Below are 22,471 nucleotides of genomic sequence, written 5' to 3'. Positions count from 1 at the left end.
ATTTCTATGTATTCCTACCTAAGATTTCACGTGTTAAAGACCCATGCAAACCATCACCAATACTTAAGAGTTAATAATACCAGTATACTGTAGTCTTTTTGGACTACTGTGACATATTTTGCTATTTTAAATGTTAACCTATAATATGACAACTAATAATTGTGTTTGATATACACAATTCACTACAAAACCCATGGATACATCAGAGTGAGTTTACATTGAATAAATTACTGGTATTGAAATACAATGGAACACAAAACTTTTCAAAATTAAGGTAAAATTAGTAGCTTTCACACAGAAAACAACAAAATGATTGTAAAATGCTAATATTAATTATGTTACCCAGTAACACTGTATAAATCAGCAAGTTGGTAGAGAATATCTACTTCCAGTGGTGTAATTTGTGCAAAGTGGATTGCAGAGTGGGTAAATTCCTCTAGATTCAAAAGAGAAAGAGAAATAAAGTAATTGCATTATTGGTCGAATTTCCTCTTTAAATGCTCACAAATAACTTCAATACCATCAAAATGAAATCTATCACCAAGAAGCAAAATCCATTATGCAAATGGAAAAAAAAATTTCTTTAGAACATCTATCTTGAAACAGGCCTTTGCAACACAGAGCAAGTCTGACTCCACAACTGCGATTTAAGGTAAGAATTTATCAAAGTCAACAAAAAATCCTCTTATTAGCAAGCTTAATAAAACCAATAAAAACAGTTTGTGACTCTTGTTTCTGAAGTTCTGTGAAATAGAATAGAATAGAATAATGGGCCATTATTCACAGTTTTAAGAGCAACTGACTCATCTATTCCCATCATGCCCAGATTTCTCTCTCTGCTAGCTCTGAATGACCCCAAAGCTTAGGCATTCATCTAGCCAAATTACATGACACGTTCATGACATAATTGGCAAGCTGCAGTAAACAAGTCTGAGCAGTAAAAACACACTTCCTGTTTTTCCACAACACAAATCCAAGCAAGATATATTTATGCATCTGCACCAAAAAACATTGCTGGGCAATTTGTTAGCACAATTTGGAGGATGAGGACACACATTTTATGTTTTTCTTTAAGGATAAAGGTATGCAGAACATATGAACATAGCCCAAACAAAGAACAGGGGGAAAAAAAAAAAAAAAAGAAACTTGGCATGCTTTTTACCACACACAGGCTTGGCTGGTCCCATCCATACAGGTAATAAAATCGGTGATAAAATCTGTCATAAAATGACTACGAAAGCAATCCACTCCTGCCTGCAGCAAGACTGAAATATGGCAACTTTTCATATGCACACAGATTACCTATGTCCTAACAGACATAAACTACATATAAAATCACTCAGGCGAGTAAGCACTAAAAATTCATAAATAATTCCAATTTTTCAAAAAATGATTTAATCGTGAATAAAGTAACTACAGCTAAAACAACATGGGGATTACTGATGATGGATTTTCAAACTTAACCCACTCTATCACAGTCCCTTTCTATTTCTGAGCAACCATGCATCCCTTTCCAGGAATTTTTCAATGAGTGATAAAATTCTCAACAACATACTGACTTCAAGTTAATAATTCAAACTAATAAGGACAACAAGGCTTGTGCCAGAATCCCAATTCTTCTCCTCAATGAGCTCACTAAAAATTATTACTAACCTGTGAGGATGAAAATCACTCTTTAAACACTTTTCATAGTAGCCCTAACCTTGCCTGCTACTGTAGCTTCCAACTTGCCTTAACTCATGTGCAATACCAGATTACAAACTGGACAGAACTAAAACACTAATAAAATGTAGGAAACATACTTTACCTTTTGTGACTTCAATATCTTTTCTTGTACCTGCTATATTACTGTAGATTTTCCTAACAATATCCATGTTATTCAAAAGGGCATTAAATGCATTGAAATAGGAGAAGCTGACCTGATGTGAAACGGTTCCACCAGCTACCTTTAAAAATAAGGAAAGAATTAGAGATCTCTTTCTATTCTTGCAATTTTAAGATATTTTTTATAAAAACATTAGGGCAGAATTGTTAGACAGGATGCTACTTTTTTGGTAAAAATGTTAGGAAACAATCAGGAAATATTCATTTAAGTAGATAATTATTCAATGTATCTGATACACATACTAAATGTGCCACTATTTTTCTAATACTCTATTTCTAATAGACAAATGAATGTAAATGTTACTTCAGATAAAGGCACTAACTGACTTCTTGCAGCACATACAGCAGTGACTATTTCAAAGTCCAAAGTTAGCAGATACTATAAATTTTACACAAGATGGTACATTTTATTAGTTAGACAACACAAGGTTTATAGGTAAAGTAGAAAGATAAAAAGATATTCCTTTGTATTTTTATAACGTTCATTCTTACATACTTTTAATACTATATACTGTTAGTTTATAACTTTTACGTCATTACTTTACCTACAGATCTTGCCAAACTATCACAGCTGTAACCATTCTACCTCTAGAATCTACACACTGATTTTATGAATTCTGATCTGAAAAAGAATGTAAGAATACATAAAAAGACAAAACTGAAATTAGTCTCCACCTTTTGAGATGTCATCTATTCAAATATAAAAAAGCAGATGCTTTTGTTCTAAATGAATGTTCTTTCTGTGCCCAGTACAGTTTGCCCTGCTTTAGTGAAAAGTCTAGTAGACTAACTCAAACTCTTTCCAACATGTAAACCAGACTGTCAAACTTTTCCACTACTGCAGCCAAGTAATGCTGCCATGTTTCACCCTGTCCACTCTGTTATGGTGGTGACAATCTCTAGCACTGAGGCAGTGATAAACAGGTAGAAAAAGACAAAGTAGGATAGAAACAGTAACATCTTAAAACACCACAGCTATTAAATGCTGAATTCAAGGCACTTTTATTTACACTTACTGAAACTAAATTTTCTTCCACAAATGGAGTAAGCATATGTGAGCGAAGGGTAACCATGATGTCATTGAAGTCCAACCCAGTTATCATACCACTTTTATTTTTGTCCTTCAATACAAAGGCTTGTCTTGCATGTTCTAACTGCAGCTCCTAGAATGAACATTCAGAAACAGCAGATTAAAACCAAGTTCTATAATTTAGCTGTTCACAAAAATCTCACTTATTTCAGATTCTTACAGCATGCCTCAGTATGTCCGTGCATGCAGACCACAGCACAACTGCAGTTTAAACTTAAATGCCAGCTCAAGTAAAATGAGAAGTCTACATTCTGAGTTTAACCACAAATTCATTCCTCTGTCAAGGAAAAGCCCCAACTCAACTGTAAGGAAATACACACTTTCTCTAAGTGATTTTAGAAATAAACTTCATATACCCATGTCCTGTCTGCTATCTATTCCTTTATTAAATACTTAACTGCTAGGGAAACATCTGATATTGATCTTAAAAGACCCAAAGTGAACTGATCTCCTACACATCCAAGATGAAATATGACTGGGCTATTATAAGCTAACTCATTGAAAAGTATTTGAAAATAAACAGGAGGACAGTGAAAATTATATAATACAGATTTAGAGTGCCCCCAACAGCTACTTCCCATAATGTCAGAAATGGTCACTCATTTCAGGCAATTTAAAACTCCTATACGATCTGTAAAAACCTTCATATAAAGCACACTGCAGTAACCTAACCTCAAGATAATAATGATGGTTGTAAATTCTATGTCCAGAAAAAGTTGTTTCCTTCTATTCAAGCAAACATAAAGCACATTCAGCTGCCATTCAGACTTCCAGAAGCAGCAAAAATAATAACCATGTACTGACAGACAATAAGAAGAGGAGAAACTATCCAGCTTATATCACCTTCACAGTAATTTCTCAACCGCTATAACCTCAAGATCAAGGTTTTCTAGATCAGGGTGCAACAAGCCTTCTATGATCCAAATCCAAACCCCACAAGAAATAAGAAACAAGAAACGTAACCTAATCTAAAATGAGGGACAACAATACCCAACTCGTGTACATATTGATATTACTACAGCCCATACTGCCCTTCCCTACTAAGGGTTTTTAATATATGAAGACAGCAAAAGGTTACTGTATCCTACATAAGAGTATCTTGGAACAATAAACATAAAATCAAAACAGGTATTTATCACTTTGTTCTGGGTTAGGTTCCACACAAAAAAGCAATCCAGCTTTTTCTGCCCAGTATTCCAAATCTGTGCCTGGGATCACTTAAAATACATAATACCAAAGGCAGAACACAGTTTATTCCTTGAAAGTAACACCAAGTTATACTGCAGCCTTGAAAGTCTGTGCCAAACTCCAGTATCTCGATTTACAATACAGACTTCAGAACCTATTTAGTTAAGACATGTTTTTCTAGAATCTGCTCTAGACCCAGATACAGGTCAGTACAGGAAAGACATGGACCTGCTCGAGTGAGCCCAGAGGAGGGCCACAAAAGTTATCAAAGGGTTGGAGCACCTCTCCTATGCAAACAGGCTGAGAGAGCTGGGCTTGCTCAGCCTGGAGAAGAGAAAGCTCTGGGAAGATGTTATTGAGATCTTTCAGTTCTGAAAGAGTACTTACAGGAAAGATAGGAACAGACTTCTTGGTAGGACAAGAGGTAATGGTTTTAAACTAAAGGAGGGTAGATTTACAGTGAGGGTGGTAAAATACTGGAAAAGGCTGCCCAGAGAGGTTAAGATGCTTCATCCCTGGAAACATTTAAGGTCAGGTTGGACAGGGCTCTGAGCAACCTGATCTTGTTGAAGATGCCCCTTCTCATTGCAAGAGGGTTGAACTAGATGACCTTTAAAGGTCTCTTCCAACCCAAACTATCCTATGATTCCATGATCTATTTTTACACTGGACAATAATGACAGATAATATTAAAGCACATCTATCACTCACTACTTTTAAGACATTATGTACAAAACTATTTTGTACCAAAGGCTAGCTCTGGAAGTGCATAATCTATTTTTCTTCAGGTCCACTAGACAGAAAACTGCAACCTATATATAACTTCATGTTAATTTATGGAATTCAGTGCAATTACCAACAATTCTGCAAACTCCGTTCTCATGAATTATAATGTACATTTCTCCTACTCTCTTCCTTTATAACTGATGTCTTCCTTTAATTCCTTCTAGTATAATGTTCAATTAGTTTTATATTTTTACTGTAACTTTTTGACCTAGCACAAAGTCCAGTTCTAAGTGAAATCCTTTAAAGCCTGGTCCCTAGAGGGTGCTTCAGCAACATCTCAGGAAAGATATGCCTCCTGCAAAGCTGGCTGCATTTAAGATCAAACTCCCAATCATGCCAGTGAGAGAGACAAAAAAAAAAAAGGGTAAGTATTAGGATAAATACATTAAAAGAAATGTTAAAGAAGCAAAAACATTTATATGGGAGGTTATATGGTTAATAACAACTTGCTATATGTAGGATGCTATCTTTCCCTGGCAGAGGTTAGTTTTGCTATTAAATTCCCATGACAGAAAAAGCAGACCCTCAATCCAGTTAAACAACAATCAGTAAAATGGTTAATTTCATAAACAGTGTATTTAGTTCCATTCTTTTATAGGATGGTATTCAAGTCAAGGCACAATGAGTAGTCACTGCTTACAGAACTGGTATGGAGAAGTACCAGAATAAGCTCTGAATTTGTAATGAAATTAGTGTATTATTAGAAATGAAAATGAATTTCAATTCTACTTTGGAAGAAGGTTAATAACTAACCTGAAGAAACTGACTGAATTCTGAATAGTTAAGATGCTTCTTCCTGTTATGTCCAAAATGCAGTCGAATGAACTCACAGTCCCAGTTGAAGGGGATTTGAAGATGAATAATAGTTTGTTCAAATATTTCTTTGACATTTGCTTTGGGGGAGGGAAAAACAACAAGTGAGCTTTGGGGTACAGTAAATCTACAAACATTCCAGGAAGGATACAAATGATGTTTTAAGCAGCTGTTTAGGAAGTGGTTTAGTTTGTTAAGAGTAATTGCTAACTGAACCTTTACAGACCTGTGTAAGAACACATTTTCAACACAACGTGATACTTTTTGTATTACTGCATAAAACCTTGGAGTGACTATTTTATTTAGTTTTAATTAAGAAGCAATTTCCCTCATACATGACAAATAAGAACTATTTTGCATTCCGATACAAAAATCAATAGTGGCTCTCTGCTAGGAGTCAAATTAAGCCCTTTATCAAGAGCACGAATACCTGCATTACAATCTCATGCAATATTTGTCATACTAAGTATGGTTTGATTGAACCTTGATTATTACAATCACACTGTCTGAATATGTCTATTGAAGATAGGTATAAGAAATGACATCTAAAACATATCATTAACTCAGCAGAAAGCACCTTATTAGAAGCTTTTGATAAGGTCTTAGCACAAAAATCAAATCCTATAAAACATAATTGGTAGTCTCAGTTATTAAAATGTTTTAAGATAAGTGAAGATAGAGATGTCCTTTTTTTAATGAAGTAAAGAAAAAACCTGTCATTTCAGAATATGAAATTCTTCATATGTATACTGTACAACCGAAATCTCAATGCCAAATGTATTATCTGAATTCTGTCAAAAACCTCATTCTAAAAAAAAAAGCATGCATTATTCATACACAGCATTGCCATGCTGCAAAACAAGCCTGCTTTTTGTGCAGACGATCCAACCACATAAATAGTATAACTGGGTATCTATCCGCAACACTTGAACACTTTTCAAAATCTACCTTAAAGTACCTGAATTGATTTGGTTTTATCAACCTACCTAGAACCTGCTAATAACCAAATTAAACATTGCATTTGATAACTCCATCAAGAGCTATTTACTTGGAGTAAATGTGTTGCTTTCTCTGTGCTAAAGGACTGCTTGATTCATTCATTCTTTCAATTCTATAGCCATTCTACTAGTTCTAGATCAAACCCTGTCAAATCATTACATGGTTTTATCTGTTCAGTGAGGAAAGGAAAGGAAATGTTCAGAACAAATCCATCTCAGAACAAGGACATTCCGAGTAGGACTCCTTGGCTAGATCACCTGCTGCATGGTTAGTTTGAGATTACATATTCGAAGGGCAGATTATAGTTAGTGATTTAACTGTCATTTAACCCTTACTTAAAGGTCAAACATAGACTATAGTAAAAAACCTGCAATTTATAGTTTCCACTGCAAGGTATGCTAAAGAAGTCTGGGCAAACAAGAAACTTAAAAAAACTACAGTGCTACTTGTAACTGTCTGTTTATATCTATTCATCAGTATTAATATGCAAGGTAAGGGTTAAGAAATTGTGAGATAAAGCACCCAATACATAGTACTAAAATATTTTATTTTGCCATACTTCCTTTGAAAGTTTTGCCTATAGTAGATTTATTCATCACTGCTAGAGATCAAGGAACCAGGAGATGTAAATTTAAACTCCCCACCTACCACTGACTCACTGCAGCTTCTGACCAAGCTACCTAGAGCCTTCACGTACTACAAACACGAACACAGTGCAGCTCACCACTGAGCTAGCAAAATGGCACTAAATTGGGAAGGCAAAAGAAGACAGGCCCGCTTAATTGTATCTATTGGCTTGGCTATTAAGGTAGAAGCAGTGTCAACTAGTGACTACTTACACACCTGTAAAACTGACTCTAATACACAGAACTCTCCTTATGAAAGCTTAGTAAAGAACATGCTGAAGCAGACAGAAAATTTAAATTGTACTTTACAATTGTTTCCAATAATTGCTTCTTCAAAACCTTAAAGAAAGGTTGCCTTTTTTCTCATAAGAAAATATTCATACCTGCTCATACAGATAGATATTTTAGTGATTTTTAATGAGACAAGCCTTCATCTTTTCATAATTCTCATTCAAGCATTTAAGCATATACTACTTTAACAGCCAAGAACCGGTTTATTACGCTGTTGATCTTTTTCTTCCTAAAAACTATTACAACTAGTCATGAACATATCACACATCAAGATTCTTCAGCACATAATAACAATGCTGGGAAATTAATTCATAAATTTATATTTAATAGTTGAGTGTATTGAAACTTGAAAAATTCTAGTAGTGACATCACCTTTAATAAATGGTATCCAAATTAGCCTGTTGCTTCTCTAAAATTGAGGTGCCTTATCCCTTTTTCTTCCAAGGGCAACTACAATCAGTAATGTATACTGCATGTTTTAGAGTAGTCTGAGTTTAAGGATATACTGTTGTATCTAACGCTTAATTAATTCCATGTTGACTTTGTTTATGAAGCATTTGGTGTACAGGAGCAAAGGCATGCACCTGTTGTGAATAACTGACACAGTTAAAACCATTGAAACTCTACATACAATTTTCCAAAGCCATCCAGGACTCTAAAACATTGCTAGATAAATTCTAAAATTTACTACTTCTACCCAAGAGCAGCAATTCTTTCTTCACAATATATCAAGAATACCTTTTTAATCCAATTTTGTTGGCTATTCTCTTATAGTAAAGGAAATAGCCATCTCCACAACAGTTCATGTGATGAGAAGCAGCAAACTGACAGTCACATTTCAGAAATTATACATAATGTGGTTATCACCTGCACTTCCACCACCCAGAATTATGATCAAGTATCTTATTTTTAATTTATTTTTCTCACAGCACAAGCAAAGCACTGACAACAAAGAAAACACGTAACATTCAGGTACAGATGCTGGGGATTTTTTGCCTTTTTTTATCTCCCTCAGTCAAAACCCAGTAATGCTTCCAAATTAAGATAAACTACAAAGTACTTCAGATTTCCAACAGAGCTATTCTGCAGGAGGCAAACAGCGAATTATTTTTAAAGCCTTTCATTTTAGTCTGACATGCTACAGAATGCATTCATTGTCCCTGTCAATACATGTTGCTCATTTACTAATGTCTTTTCCCACTCTTTGCTCACCTTTCTGCAGTGGAATTCTTTCCTACTGAGCTGATAACTTTCTTTCCTGGCTTATAGCAATGCATTTTCTTCTCAGATAGGCATACAAGTCAGTAGCCTGATGATATACTCAACTTACCATCAGCCCCAGGAACAATAAACCTACTACTCTAGTGCACTAGAACATTACCTCCAAGGCAACACACATTCTCTCAAGATTACTTCAGAATTTCCCCACCCAATAATTTTAAACAAATTATAGACGCCTGGAGCAGATATATGGAGGCAGCATATACATCACTGGCTCAACTTTCAAACACCGTTACCTATCAGGCTCAGAAAAATGATATGAGAACAAAATTTTTAGAAAATAATTTCAAAGAAGGCAGAAGAATACGTTATAAACACTATGATGTCTTGCTGATGGACCATGGTGGGGATGAGCTTGGTAGCCCAAGTGAGCCTTGAGGTGGCTGTTACTTGTTTTGACTAATCAGCTCCGCAAGAAGCAGAGTGAAAACCTCAAGCAATTCAGTGCCACCAACCTGTTAACAGAGTTTACCATTCCCTTTCACCAATGATGGAACATCAGGCATGCTTCTTAGAGACACAGAAATATAAATGTGATAGTTTCAAGTAGTAGCCTAAGTATGCTAATGGTTTGTTGTTTAATAATTTGTGGGACTTTTTAAAATCTGTCCACTCAGTCATTTACAGTACCATTTGTACATATTTCAGTCTTAACATACATAATGCATTTTAATATTCCCTATGTTGCTACTTTTCCTTATTTCTGCTAACAGCAAATTTTACATATTTTCCCTTCCAAACATAAAATTAAAAATTGCCATTAAAAGCAAAAAGACTTTTCTTGTAGCACCTGCTGCAGAAGTATATGAAGAGTAATCCTAATGCAAATAATATAATTACTAGGATAAAGCAAAATGAGGAATGGCAGGGAAAAGTGAGAAAGCTGAACTAGAAACAGTTACATTGTACTCCTACCCTTATTTTAAAAGGATTAGTGATTCTGTTTAAGGTTAATATTAGTGACAGCCATAACAATAGATTGTCACTATATATAATTTCAATGTGGAGTTCCTCTTTTCTGTCGCCTCTTGCTGAAGTACAGTTTTGAACTTTATTACAAAAAAATAAGGGGCTCCCATACTGCACTGCTCACAAGTGTTTAAAACTGTGCTTTAAACCTGAAAGCATCATACAACAGGAAAGAAACAGAAACAAACAAACCCAACAAAAACATGAGGATAAAGGCAAGTCATAACACACAGTGATGTTTCCTACATTATCTGCATGTGTTAAGCAAAAGACATTCTGAAAACAGGAAACTAACATATGGGTACCAGGAAGCCAAGAAAAATAGGAGTTCTTGTTTACAGCACACTTGATCAAAACATGGTGTTTTTCTTATATCCTCAGGTCTATAGCCATATGGTTATGACAGTTTTTCTGCTTACATGTTAAAAGGTTTCCAGCATTTACAGTTGCAAATAATATTTTATAAAACAGACCTCTTAAGATTAAATAAAAATCCTAGCATTTTCAATCCAATTGCTCTTTCAGAAATGGTGGAAGTGAGTACTAGGAGTGATCCGTTTTTCCTGAAAAATAACACTCAACAGCAAAGAACTGTAATAACACATGTTCAACTCCTTTCTCTTGTTCTCACTCACCTTCTTCCAGTGTTCTCAAACTCTATGTCCTGATTAAGGGAAATCTGAACTTTTTCTCCTAGATTAAAATTTGTTGAAGAAAATAGATGGACAAGATTTCAGTATTGCTGTATTCTCAATTTCTGAAATTATTACACTGATGTTTATTATTTCAGTTCACCAATATCATAGTAATTTTCACATTAGTTGCATTATCAGGCATTCAATTCCCTTACTCTCCCCCAGTGCCTCCAAAGAAGAGGCCATTATACTCTGCAAAATATTTTTAATGAGATTTTGAGCTGCAGGATGTTTTTTAAAAACCTTGTATTCAGTTCCATAAATATTTTCCCATTATGCCCAAAATTATACAAAATCCTGAATACAGAAGAATCCTGAACATGAAGGCAGTAAAATTGGTTTCTAAGTCTCATTATTTCAGCTTTATCTTTCTAACCATACCAGCATGGGTATTTAACTAAAAAAAGTGTCTCTTAAATTCCACAGTTTATCAGAGAATGGCCTTCTTTCTGGTGATTCTACAAAGAACAGCTGGAAAAAGCCTTGAAATTGTACATTCCAATTAAAAGTGATACAGTCCAGATCACCGCATGGCTTGCCAAAGGGATAAATTATAAAGAATCCTTTTACTTCCAGTTAGACATCCTATTTTTGAGAGAAGTTTCAGTGATAGTTACACACACTTCACCTTTAGCCACAATAAGGACTATCTGCTTCCACATCGAAGCACATGAAATAGCTTGAGCACATTTAATATTCACGTTTGCTTTAACCTGGCTTCAGGTCAAAAGACCTGCAAGAATAGCAATAAAAAGAAGTCTTCTTAGTACCATAGCACTAATTTTATGCACGGTTTTTAAATATCTCATTCATACTAGGTAATTTAGTCAGTTACATCCAATGATCAAAAAAGCAAACCAGTCATCAGTCTTCTCTGGCTACAGATAGCAACCCGTAACAAGAAAGACAATTCATGAAAAATGAAACAAACACAAACCAACCAACCAACCAACCAACACCCCACACACACACACACTTTTTTTTATCAGCTTTAGCTTTTAAATATTTTATGGTTCAAGAATACTGTAAAGGCTCACCAGCAATATATTTCCCATAAAATATGCACCTAGGAATAATTTATGAAGTACTACAAGCATTTGATCAGGAAAACAAATACTTTTCTTTTTCCTCCATGACTAAACAGTCATTTAAACTACACTGTCACTTTTATCAGCGGGTTATTAAAATAGTCATTTTATTACTTTTTATTCACCAAGCTAACATCAAGCATAGTGCAGCTGAAACATGTAAAGAGTGCTGAGCATGCTGTCCAGTTTACTCATACAAAGTAGTTTCAATTTCATGTTTTTGCAATAGACCTACTGCATGAACATCACAGCATACTATCTGCATGTTTATGGCAGTCATTCACACAGAATTTCTGGATGTCCAAAACTCCCGGAAAAATGTCCCAAAGCCGTGAGAAAGTACGTGATGTTAAAGTGACAGGCGGCTTCCTGTTTCAACTCCCCAGTCCCTGGGGAGGGACTCTTCATTAGGGACTGTAGTGACAGGACAAGGGGTAATGGGTTCAAACTTAAACAGGGGAAGTTTAGATTGGATATAAGGAAGAAGTTCTTTCCTGTTAGGGTGGTGAGGCACTGGAACGGGTTGCCCAGTGAGGCTGTGAATGCTCCATCCCTGGCACTGTTCAAGGCCAGGTTGGACGAAGCCTTGGGTGGTATGGTTTAGTGTGAGGTGTCCCTGCCCATGGCAGGGGGGTGGGACTAGATGATCTTAAGGTCCTTTCCAACCCTAACTATTCTATGATTCTAATTCCAATTAACATATGATATGGCACAGACACTAATTAGCATAGCATAGCTGACAAGTATTTCTACTAAATAGTTTCTAAAGAATCATAAACTTCTTGTCTTCTTCCAGTTTTCAACTCATAAATTCTTTATAATACAATTTTGTACTTAATGGAAAGTTAGAAGCTAAACTTTTGAAGAGACAAGTGGCAGCCTGAGGTTCAAGAGGACTGCAAGAAGATAAACTGCTCAAGTATGGTCTGAATCCACATCAGTAAATAAATCCTAAAAAGGAGATTTTAATCCAACTGACCATCTTGCTTTCAAATACAGAGACAGTTCTAAAAATCAACAAATATACTCAACTTTCACTGGATAACTGAAAATCTAGTAGATCAGGATATCTTTTGAAAATGCCACAGTCATACCCAAATGATTTTAAGACATTATCTCACACCCAGCGAGGCCAGTGTTGTGTTCAAGTTACTGGCCTAACAGACCCAAGCTGATTCTGTGTTCCACTCTCCAGCACTTCCACCCCCTGTTCCAAATGCACAATGCAGAAAAACCTCAGTAAAACCATGTCACTTCTGCCAAGACTTACTGGCTTGAGTTAGCTTTGGAACCAATGCAATCACATCCACATAGCATTGTATCTGAGCTAGAACATCTTGACTCATGTTTGCTCTCATAACCAACATGGTTTATCTGCAGACTGGATACACTGCACACTCATAAAAGAGAGATGACTTGTCTGACAGCAATTCTTACACCAATTGGCTAAACTTACTTCAGGGTATCTCTAATCATTTATTAAAATTTTCAAGACCTAGTTTTATATATTCTCATTTTTACATGAAATTAAACACTGTGTTTTTCTATTGATGTAGCATGAAAATGAAACAGTGCAGAACTCACAAAACAGCCTTTGTAGGCGACAAGACTGACTTAGGAATTCATTGCAAAGTTACCAAATTCTGAACACGTCATATATTATCATTCACATTTTTCCCACATGCATTAATTTGTATGATATGCCTCTGAAGTAAAAATAAGTAGGCCATGTTACAAACAGTAACAAAAACGCAGCAGTAAACATGAGAACTGTAGCACAATAATAAGTACCACTGATGTATTATAACATACTATTAAATAAAAAAATAATTGCAATATAATCTTGTAAACTCAGGAAACCAATAGTAAATTTTAAGTTTCTCTCAAAGTTTCCTACTCAAGACTTATCAGCCTTATTAAAATAAAAAAAAAAAAACCCAACACAAAACTCAGTGATGAAGATATTGAAAAAAATTATGGAATTTTCTGGTTTACAATTTCTCTTGTTTGCGTTGTACTTTTAGCCTTTAATATAATGATGTGTTCATAAAAAATAACAATCCTCAATCTTATTGAGGAATCCCAATACAATCTGAAATTACTTTTTGTTCATTTACAGAACCAGCTATTTCAAGTCCTTTCATGAGAGCTACAAAGTGTATATCATTGTTTTGTGACACTATTAAATACACCATCATTAACATGGTGATAATGATTGCAATATTTTGTCTACTTCCTAATGACTGCATTTACTGACTTCAACTTAACTTCCAAGTTTCTTTTCAAGATGAGGTGTATTCATATTGCTCAGTATTTGACCCTTCAGTTAATGATGTAATTTAACAAACACCAGAAGTCAAGGAGTTTGTTTCCATAAAAAGATCCTTGCTTCCTTTATTTTCTTTATTCCCAACAAGTTACAACAATTTTCATAAGAACGAAATAGTACAAACGGCAAGTGGTTACAAATCCAAGCATGGTTTGTGTTTTCTCTATTGACAGCTTTATTCTTTTGAATAGAAATAACATTTAATTCTCATTCCACTTTATTAAAATTTGTATCATTGGCTTTTCTAATTTCCAAAAATATAAGAAGTTTTAAAAATAAAACCTAGTCCTCCTACAACTGCAATGTTAGTAACAGTTATTTAGCAACATCATAGAGCAGTATAGTTAGCCTAAAGAATTTTGTCCAATGACTCATTTATGTGATTAAGGAAAGAAAAAAAAGGTAACAAAACTTAGAAGCCATATTTTCTAATTCTTCAAAATACATTATCTAGTTGGAAGTTAACACTCATAACATTAAAGATTTACTCCTCAAGAAAAGGAATACTAAACTAGAGATTCTAAAGATTAAACCTCCTTCATTCGTATATAGAGCTCATACTGTATCTAACGATAATTCCTCAAAGAAGAATAGAGATCCAGTACATATTTTTAAAATCCCTCAGCACTTAAGGAGCTCAAAGTCTACAACATACAAATTTACTTAGAATGACACTAAACAAAACAGCATTGTTATAAGTACTTCAGAAACATGAAAAATCTTGATTCAGGAAGACAAGAGCAAAACAGATTTTGTTTCTGTGTATTTCTTAGGCTTGTATCACTTGAAAGAAAAAAAAAGTTTCAGTCTTGAAAACTCTTAGCCAACCAATACAGTACAGCACAATATGCATTTCTATGTACCAATGGTCATGAACCACTATTAAGATTTATACTATTATTATCACTTTCTTAAACTGTTTTTCTTAATTCTTACCAAATGTTATTTCTCCATTGCCAGTCTTGTCGAACAACTGAAAAGCAACAATGAATACTGCATCTGGAGTACACAAAACAGACTCAAATGCCAAAAATTCTTGAAAGGAAATCAACCTATGAAGGAGAATACAGAAGTTAAAAAGATTTTAAAAAATTACTCACAATACCAATGGTATTTTGTGCCTGATGCTCTAGAAAACTATATGATCCAATTATTAAAATAAAATTCTAACATAAAAATGTTGAGACTCCATAAAATATACAAAATATAAGCAATTCTGAGTAAACACCTACAATGTATTACCATGTAATTATAAATGTAAGCAGACAGCATTTAAAAATTAAGATGTAAAAATCCCACAGAAATTCTACTACCATGAAATTTACAGGGCTGTCATTATCTTAATTTATATATCTATTTCTGCTAAGAAAGAAAACATAGTTTAAGTATAGGAATATACTACACAATATATGTGTTTTCTTAAAACAACATATAACATAAATAAAAAATAGGTTCAAAAGAAGTTATACTTTACTATGAATATAGAAAAAAATATAACACTTCAAATATAACACGAACCACAATGCCATGTAGTTGAGGCCAAGAAAGAAAGAAATTATAAAAACATTTGGACATAGGGACAGTTAGACATGACCAAGGCAGGGAAGGATTTGAGTGTAACAGCAGATCTCAAGATTCTGAGCTGTGTATGCACGGCAGTCACCATACAGAACAATGCAACTAAGGATGCACTAGGAAAGCTGTTTCTGTGTCAGATAAGGAAGCAGCAGTATCCCCAGGTAAGGTTCCCACAATGCCTCTGGAACGCTGCTTTGTGTTCTAACACATAAAAAACTCGGACTTGAATGTATGTACAGGTAACTTATTAGGATAATCATAACTAACTTTTCTAGAGGAACTCATTCTGACTAAATAGAAAAAAACATTTTAAAGAATCCCTAATCCTCCATAAACCGCAAGGAAGTTAGAAGGGATCCTACTGCTGTATGTTAGAGGAAGAAAGATAAGCCGTAACCCAGGAGAAGGTAAAGGATAATGTTGACACATTAACAACTTTACATATCCATAAAGATATTCAGAGCAGGCATATACTGTGTCCTGTCCAGAATACTGCAAGCAAAAGCCTCAGGTTTTAACACCAAACTTGGTTTATTAGAACCAATGTGTGTTTTTACCGTTGTAAAAATAGGGGACTTAGCTTGATGACTTAGAATATTTCATCCAGTTACAACTCCCTTAGCTCAGTTTGAAGAAATAAATGATGGGATATCTATTTTAGTATCGAATACATCATCAATGGGAATGCTAATTATAATTGCATTTTATAAACCAAAGAAATTATTATTTCATTAGATACTGTTAAAACATAGAGTATCATTGTATATTGTACATTTTCCTAGAAAATGTACATAATTGATCTGAATTTAGTACACTTCATAGAAGATCATTACCTCATAGTGATTACTTCACGCATACACTGCTTACTGCTAAAGAGCAAAGTACGAATTCTGTCACCTACGGGGGAGGAGGGGAAGTGAGGGAAATGAAAAATCAAACCACACTATCCATTAGTTTACCTAGTATTTCTCTGTCAGAGTACACATAAAGCAGAATTGAGATACTCTAAATGAGGTTACATATGTCAACATTCTTGCATATAAGCATTATGCAGAAAATACAGGAAAAAATGTAGTGATTTTCAAAGGAATTAAGATATGGCAAATACAGAATTATGATACTAATTTGTCACACTTTAGCCACAAAAAAACAGAGAAGTGAGAATAGTTCTTCAGATGTAAAGTCAATTTCATCCAAAGGATGATCGTGATAAATAAGGGTTTAGTATCAAAGAAACAGAATATCCTTTTAAAATAACTGGAAATACTATCATTTCAAAATATACCTCACATACAAGCGAAAACCTGACATACAAATTAATTCCTAAGCAGGAAGCTTTATAACTGACAGAATCAAGTGACGATCTCTGCAGAATGCATTCGTAGAAGCCTGAACCTGAAAGAAGCCGTCTTCAGAGGACTCACTTTAACAGTGCCTACAGCAAAAGGAGACAAGACACATTCAATTTCCTTTCCACGTATTCAACTTGCAATGCCTAAGAGCAGGGATATCCCCTGTGATCCTCCATTATCCATTAGGACGGAGATAACAGGAGCTAGATTAAACAGAATGATAGAACTTCCCACCCAATTGCTACTCAAGTATCATTCAGTGAACCCACTGCATTAGAGAGTCTATAACAATATCAAATCACTCACCTTGCATTTTATCTGTAACATTTTTTAAAATTTCCTTTTCTCTTACTTCTTCTGTACCGTTACCTTTCAAAAGCACACAAAGCAAAGCCATGTGTTTACAATTCTTCTATATCTTTCTTTTTTTCCTACAACTCTGTGCTCTTTTTTTTCCCCACACAACTTTCAGACATTAAGTATAGCTCTTTTGTGACTCTCCAGTATGTGAAACATCAACTCTTTCTTAAGGATTTAGCTTAAGACCTCATTTCCAAATGTTAAGAACAATATGCTGATAAAAATAAAATTAAAAAAAAAAAAAAGTGCCCAGAAACAAGAAATTAAAATAAAGAATTTTGAATGACTACTGTGAAATTCTGAAGGCTTGAAAGAAGAAAATCTTTGATTTTAGAACTGCAATACCTACTAATGTAAATTACCTTACGTAATTGGGAAGCTGGGTTTGGCACACATATGCAAGTACATTATTCGGAGAGGATATTTATCTTAATTTCAAAACTAGTGCCTGCAGTCTGAAGACACAGGAATGCTTACAGCATCAGTGAAACCCTATTGCAGCCAGACAGCAGACAAAGCAGTTTAAGTCAAATTCTAGTGTAGATCTTATCACATTAATTCTTCAGAACATGATTTTGTAACAATGAGGAACAAACACTTTGAAAGTGAAGAGTCATCTGTTTTAAGAACTACCTTACAGAGTTCCACTAAGGCAAACCAGTCTTGTACTGTTGTAACAGGAGAAGGCAATAGTACTCTGGAACAGTTATGTAAGGATCAAGTTACCACCAGAAAAAAAATAAGAGAGAAAAACCAAACTTTTTAAAAACATATTCCTATAGACATACAGCTCCAAAACAGTTTCTTTGTTTTCTAAAGTACCAAACTTAAATGTAAATGAAATTAAAAAAAAAAAATAACAAAGAAAAGTTACCAGGAACACTTTGAGTATTTATTTGAAGGGCAAGCAAGGCTAAGAGAATATGATAGCAGATACAGGAATGAAATTTCGTAACAGAACCCATGGCTTCTCAATGACTTGCTGTGTGATGTTGGGCTGTCATTTAATTTACAAATGTATGTATGGAACAGGAGTACTGGTACTTCCTTGGACTTCGTAAAGTAACTTCAAGTCCTTGGAAAGACGTAATGCATTATGGAATTCAGTTGAAGATTACAATAATAATTCATGCTACAGATTAAACTCTGTGCGGATGACATAATTAGAGTCTGGATTTTGATATATCACAACTCACTACAAAAGGAGAAATGCAAATGTAAAAGCAAATAAATAAATCAATGATGATGATGGGGGTGTAACAAATTCTTCACATGAAATACAGGTTAGAGATAAATACAGATTAAAATATTTGGGAAAATAGTTTCAGACACGTATTCAGACAAACATTTTGCACTGCAGACCATATGGTAATAATTCCCATTCCCACTGTTCCAGTTCAGAATTAGATAAAGCACACTTACCCATGTTTGATTATCTCACTTCAAATATTACCCAGATTTAAATATAACAACAAAAACAAACAAACAAACTTCTATTCACATGGAAAGCAATGAAACAGTGATGCCTCAATGTAAAGTTCTGTTGCAATAGAACAAATAATTGATTTCTTACTGTAAAAGACATTTTCTGAAGAAATGCACACCACAAAAAATAACCAACATATTTCAGAGAAGCAAGATACTCAACACGCTGATTTACTAGTAATCAATTAGACTATTATTTCAACAGATATATACAAAATAGCCTTTTCAATCCACAACAATACAACAAACTGCAGCCATGTATCGCAAAGACAAGGTCGTATATGTGAAACGTACTATGAAAATGCTGCAGTTTTATAAAAAAATAATCATGTAACATTACATAAAACAGGAGATCCTACATTTGTCATTAAGTGTAGAATGTATGCAGCATATACAGTTTAATTTGTAAAGCACAAGCTTCTCAGGATACTATGCCAACTACTAGAATATTCTAATGCAGAATACAGGAAAACAAAAAAACATTTAAGTGATGTCAAGGGTCAGATTTAGGCTCACAAATCCATAGTTGTCGAGGGGCTTTCAATTTAAAACAAGTCACACCTATGTATTTACAAAGGTTTACTATTTTAACATCAGCTTTCTCTCTCCTCTCTACAAAATAACCGCTCCCTTCTCTATTCTTGACCTGTTCTCTCATCCATCCTAACCTCACCTCAATAGTGTTCACTTTCCTGCTACAGTCTGAAGCCAAAAGTAGAAGCCTACATAGAGCAAGAGAAAAGGCTCTTTGGAAGACAAGCAAATTAAGAGGGTGCTACCTCAGAGGAGCAGACATTCTGTAAAGCAGTTTCAGAGAACTGTCTACTAGCAACTAATGTCATCTGCAAGAAGAGCTGGGAAAACTTTACATGGTGTGACCTTCTTTTGATTAGACAAATGCCTTCTTCCTTCATAGAGTCATTAGTGCCCCTCTTTCCTAATAGCCAGCACTTTAAAAATAAAGACCTCAGTGGTTTGATTTGAATGGCACACTACAGAAATAAGAAAGCATTTCCATATTTTCATGCTTAATTACAGCTACTAAAGACTCTACATAGTATCTAATCATGGACATGAGAATACAGGAAAGAACTTTTTCAAGGCAATCATACTACATTAGACTTATTTGGAGTTCAACTTCCTCTGCGTTTGTAGTGATTGTTAAAACTCCATTAAAACAAATTCCAATTTAAAAAACGCACATTAAACACTGTATTTTTTCCCAGTTTCCTCAAATTTATAGTCTATTGTACTTGACAAAAAACTTGCTACCTAAATTAACTTAGTGTAATAAAATCTATAATCTATTTTAGAAGATGAAATTATCAAACTCTTTCACTCTCACATTTACCAGTGCATTATAAGCTTATAATGGAAAGCAAAATTCTCACCCATCCTTAGTTTGATCTGCTACTCCAGCCAACAGCTGCACTGTTTTAGGATTGTAACGAGGATCTGTATGAAGTCCTAGGTATTTTTGTACAAAATCTTCCGGAGTCATGTAATGCTCACCATCTTGCTCAACACTGGCATACTACAGTAAAAATAAAAACACATAAACAAAAATTAATCTATTTAGATGCTAATTAGCAGTGATTACCAAACTAGTACCTTTACTGAATATCACTTAAATTTATGCACAATTTTCTGCACATAACTGGTCTGAAATTAAAGGGCGATATCACTATATTAGCTGCATAATAGTAAGGCAACTAATGGTAATAACTAATAGTATTAGTTGCATACCACCAACAATCAGATTACCTTCATAGATGTGCTCACATAATGATCAATACCTTCTAATAAAAAAGACAATTACAGGTTTTCAGAAAATACTGCATAAATTTTTAAATACTGCAGCTATGCAGTAGCTTTCCATTTGCACGGACATTGTCAAAACACAGCACAAACATTTTCTTACAATTTCTAGTGGCAGGTATCTTCTGAATAACTGTTGCTGGTCTTTATAATAATTAGTTTGGAAAATACATATTATTTCTTTTGTCTTTTTGTGAGAAATAAATTTCCAGATTATTTTTTATCCTGAAACTAATAGTTTTGACATTTTTTTAAAGTAAACATTCACAAGCACAGACAAAAAGGACTTGAGTCAAATGTTTTTATTTTGAATTTTAATTTTATTAACAATAATTTTATAAAATTAACAATTAATTAATTTATTAACAATTTCAAATAAAAATCATGGGCAAATTTTAAATTCTAGAATCTGAATATTAATCAAATTAATTAAAAATAAAATAACCAAGTACATCTTTATTATTTGTACACCGAGACCACTGCCATATGTCTGTATCAGTATTCTTACTGATCACTTTTCTGTTTCAAGCCATTAATCACTGGTTTTTACAGGTCAGCATTTAATTTAAAGTGAACTTTTTACCATAAAGTAAATTCTATGCTCTCAGCTGTCCAGTTACACTGGTCAATACTAAAGAGGCAGGAGTATAAAGCATCACAAGTGATAAATAAAAGGGAAATATACTATGGAACTTCAAGCCCCCGAGATCTTGTTTACAGCAGCACAGCAGCAGGGAAAATTTCTCACAGTTTATTTGACAGTAATCTTAGAAATAAGGCCTATGTTTTCAGATTGCAAAATTAAACTGTTTGCATCCTGAAACACAGGATAGTAGCTCACAAGAGGTTCCTAGTTCCCTAAACTACCATGACCCAATTCAGTTTAACAACTGGGTTTATTTCTCAGCATTTTTGCTCACAAAACCTGTAAACAAGCTTACTTAATAGCTTGAAATCTAGCTCTTCTGTTCACTTTCTACTGTACAGTCTACTTTTACACACAATTTAGATGCAGAGTTTCAAACACACACATAAAACTATTTTCATTCTGAGAAAGTGACGTTATAAAACTATTCAGGTGTTTCATTGGAATTTTGATTTTCAATGAAAGTAGTGATTCTTAATCTATTTGTAAAAATCCAATTTACCTTTCCAGGTTCTAGTCATTAAAAGATGACTATATAAGCATTCTCTGCAGAAAAAAAAAATGGCAATGACCCCCAAGACTTAAAGTGCAACATCTATGCCAGTGAATTTAAACTTAATTTGTACCTTTTCCACTATATACCACAGTATCTTGATTCAGTTGACACAGCCTTACTCTGACAGGGACCCACAGAAAGTAGAATATTGACAGAAGACCTATACACACAGAACAGTTTTCAGCGTAAAGAAGCTTGCATCAATGCCTGCTTACGCATTTACCGTACCTCTTCCACAATAGCAGCCCCTCACACCACCTCAGCATCTCTGCCTCTTTCACCCTCTATCTGTGATGACAGCTATTTGAAAGACTGCACTGTAAACAAGATTATTGAACTAACTGAAAAATCAAAAAAGAGTATTTCCACAAAAATAGGAACACAAAGCAGTGGACAGGAATCCCTGCCAAAATGACAATATAATGAAACTGCGGCTTAACTTGGAAAATTAATTATTTAATTTAATTAATTTAATTAATTATTTAATTATTAATTAAATTTCCAATTAACTTGGAAAGATTCTCAATTGTATATGCAAGTGACTAAAAAAATGCACTATGAAGCACAATTCTGCTGCAAGATATGTAACCCAAAGCAAGTTTTATGTATGAAGGACCATCAAACATGCAGAGAATTG

The 22,471-nt window shown here is 34.2% G+C and overlaps 1 protein-coding gene across 5 annotated transcripts in view; it reads right to left on the bottom strand.

The window, feature by feature from the left end:
* Positions 1 to 22,471, bottom strand: part of SLC25A12 (solute carrier family 25 member 12) — a 51,034-nt gene that overhangs the window by 24,810 nt on the left and 3,753 nt on the right. Inside the window, exons 1-9 of one of the 5 annotated variants that reach the window (XM_065670390.1) lie at positions 20,206 to 20,295; positions 17,276 to 17,338; positions 16,966 to 17,052; positions 16,451 to 16,514; positions 14,976 to 15,091; positions 5,702 to 5,841; positions 2,901 to 3,047; positions 1,808 to 1,946; positions 343 to 436 (exon numbers count right to left, since the gene is read on the bottom strand). In XM_065670390.1, coding sequence (XP_065526462.1) covers positions 343 to 436; positions 1,808 to 1,946; positions 2,901 to 3,047; positions 5,702 to 5,841; positions 14,976 to 15,091; positions 16,451 to 16,473 — 659 coding nt within the window. In that variant the 5' untranslated portion in view covers positions 16,474 to 16,514; positions 16,966 to 17,052; positions 17,276 to 17,338; positions 20,206 to 20,295. Of the gene's footprint in view, positions 1 to 342; positions 437 to 1,807; positions 1,947 to 2,900; positions 3,048 to 5,701; positions 5,842 to 14,975; positions 15,092 to 16,450; positions 16,515 to 16,902; positions 17,053 to 17,275; positions 17,339 to 20,205; positions 20,349 to 22,471 lie in introns of those variants that run through there. The other 4 variants (XM_065670387.1, XM_065670388.1, XM_065670386.1 and 1 more) reach the window with 4 other exon arrangements.

Source organism: Lathamus discolor, chromosome 3 (assembly GCF_037157495.1).
Source record: "Lathamus discolor isolate bLatDis1 chromosome 3, bLatDis1.hap1, whole genome shotgun sequence".
Classification (NCBI taxonomy): Eukaryota; Metazoa; Chordata; class Aves; order Psittaciformes; family Psittacidae; genus Lathamus; species Lathamus discolor.
This window is presented reverse-complemented; position numbering and strand designations above follow the sequence as displayed.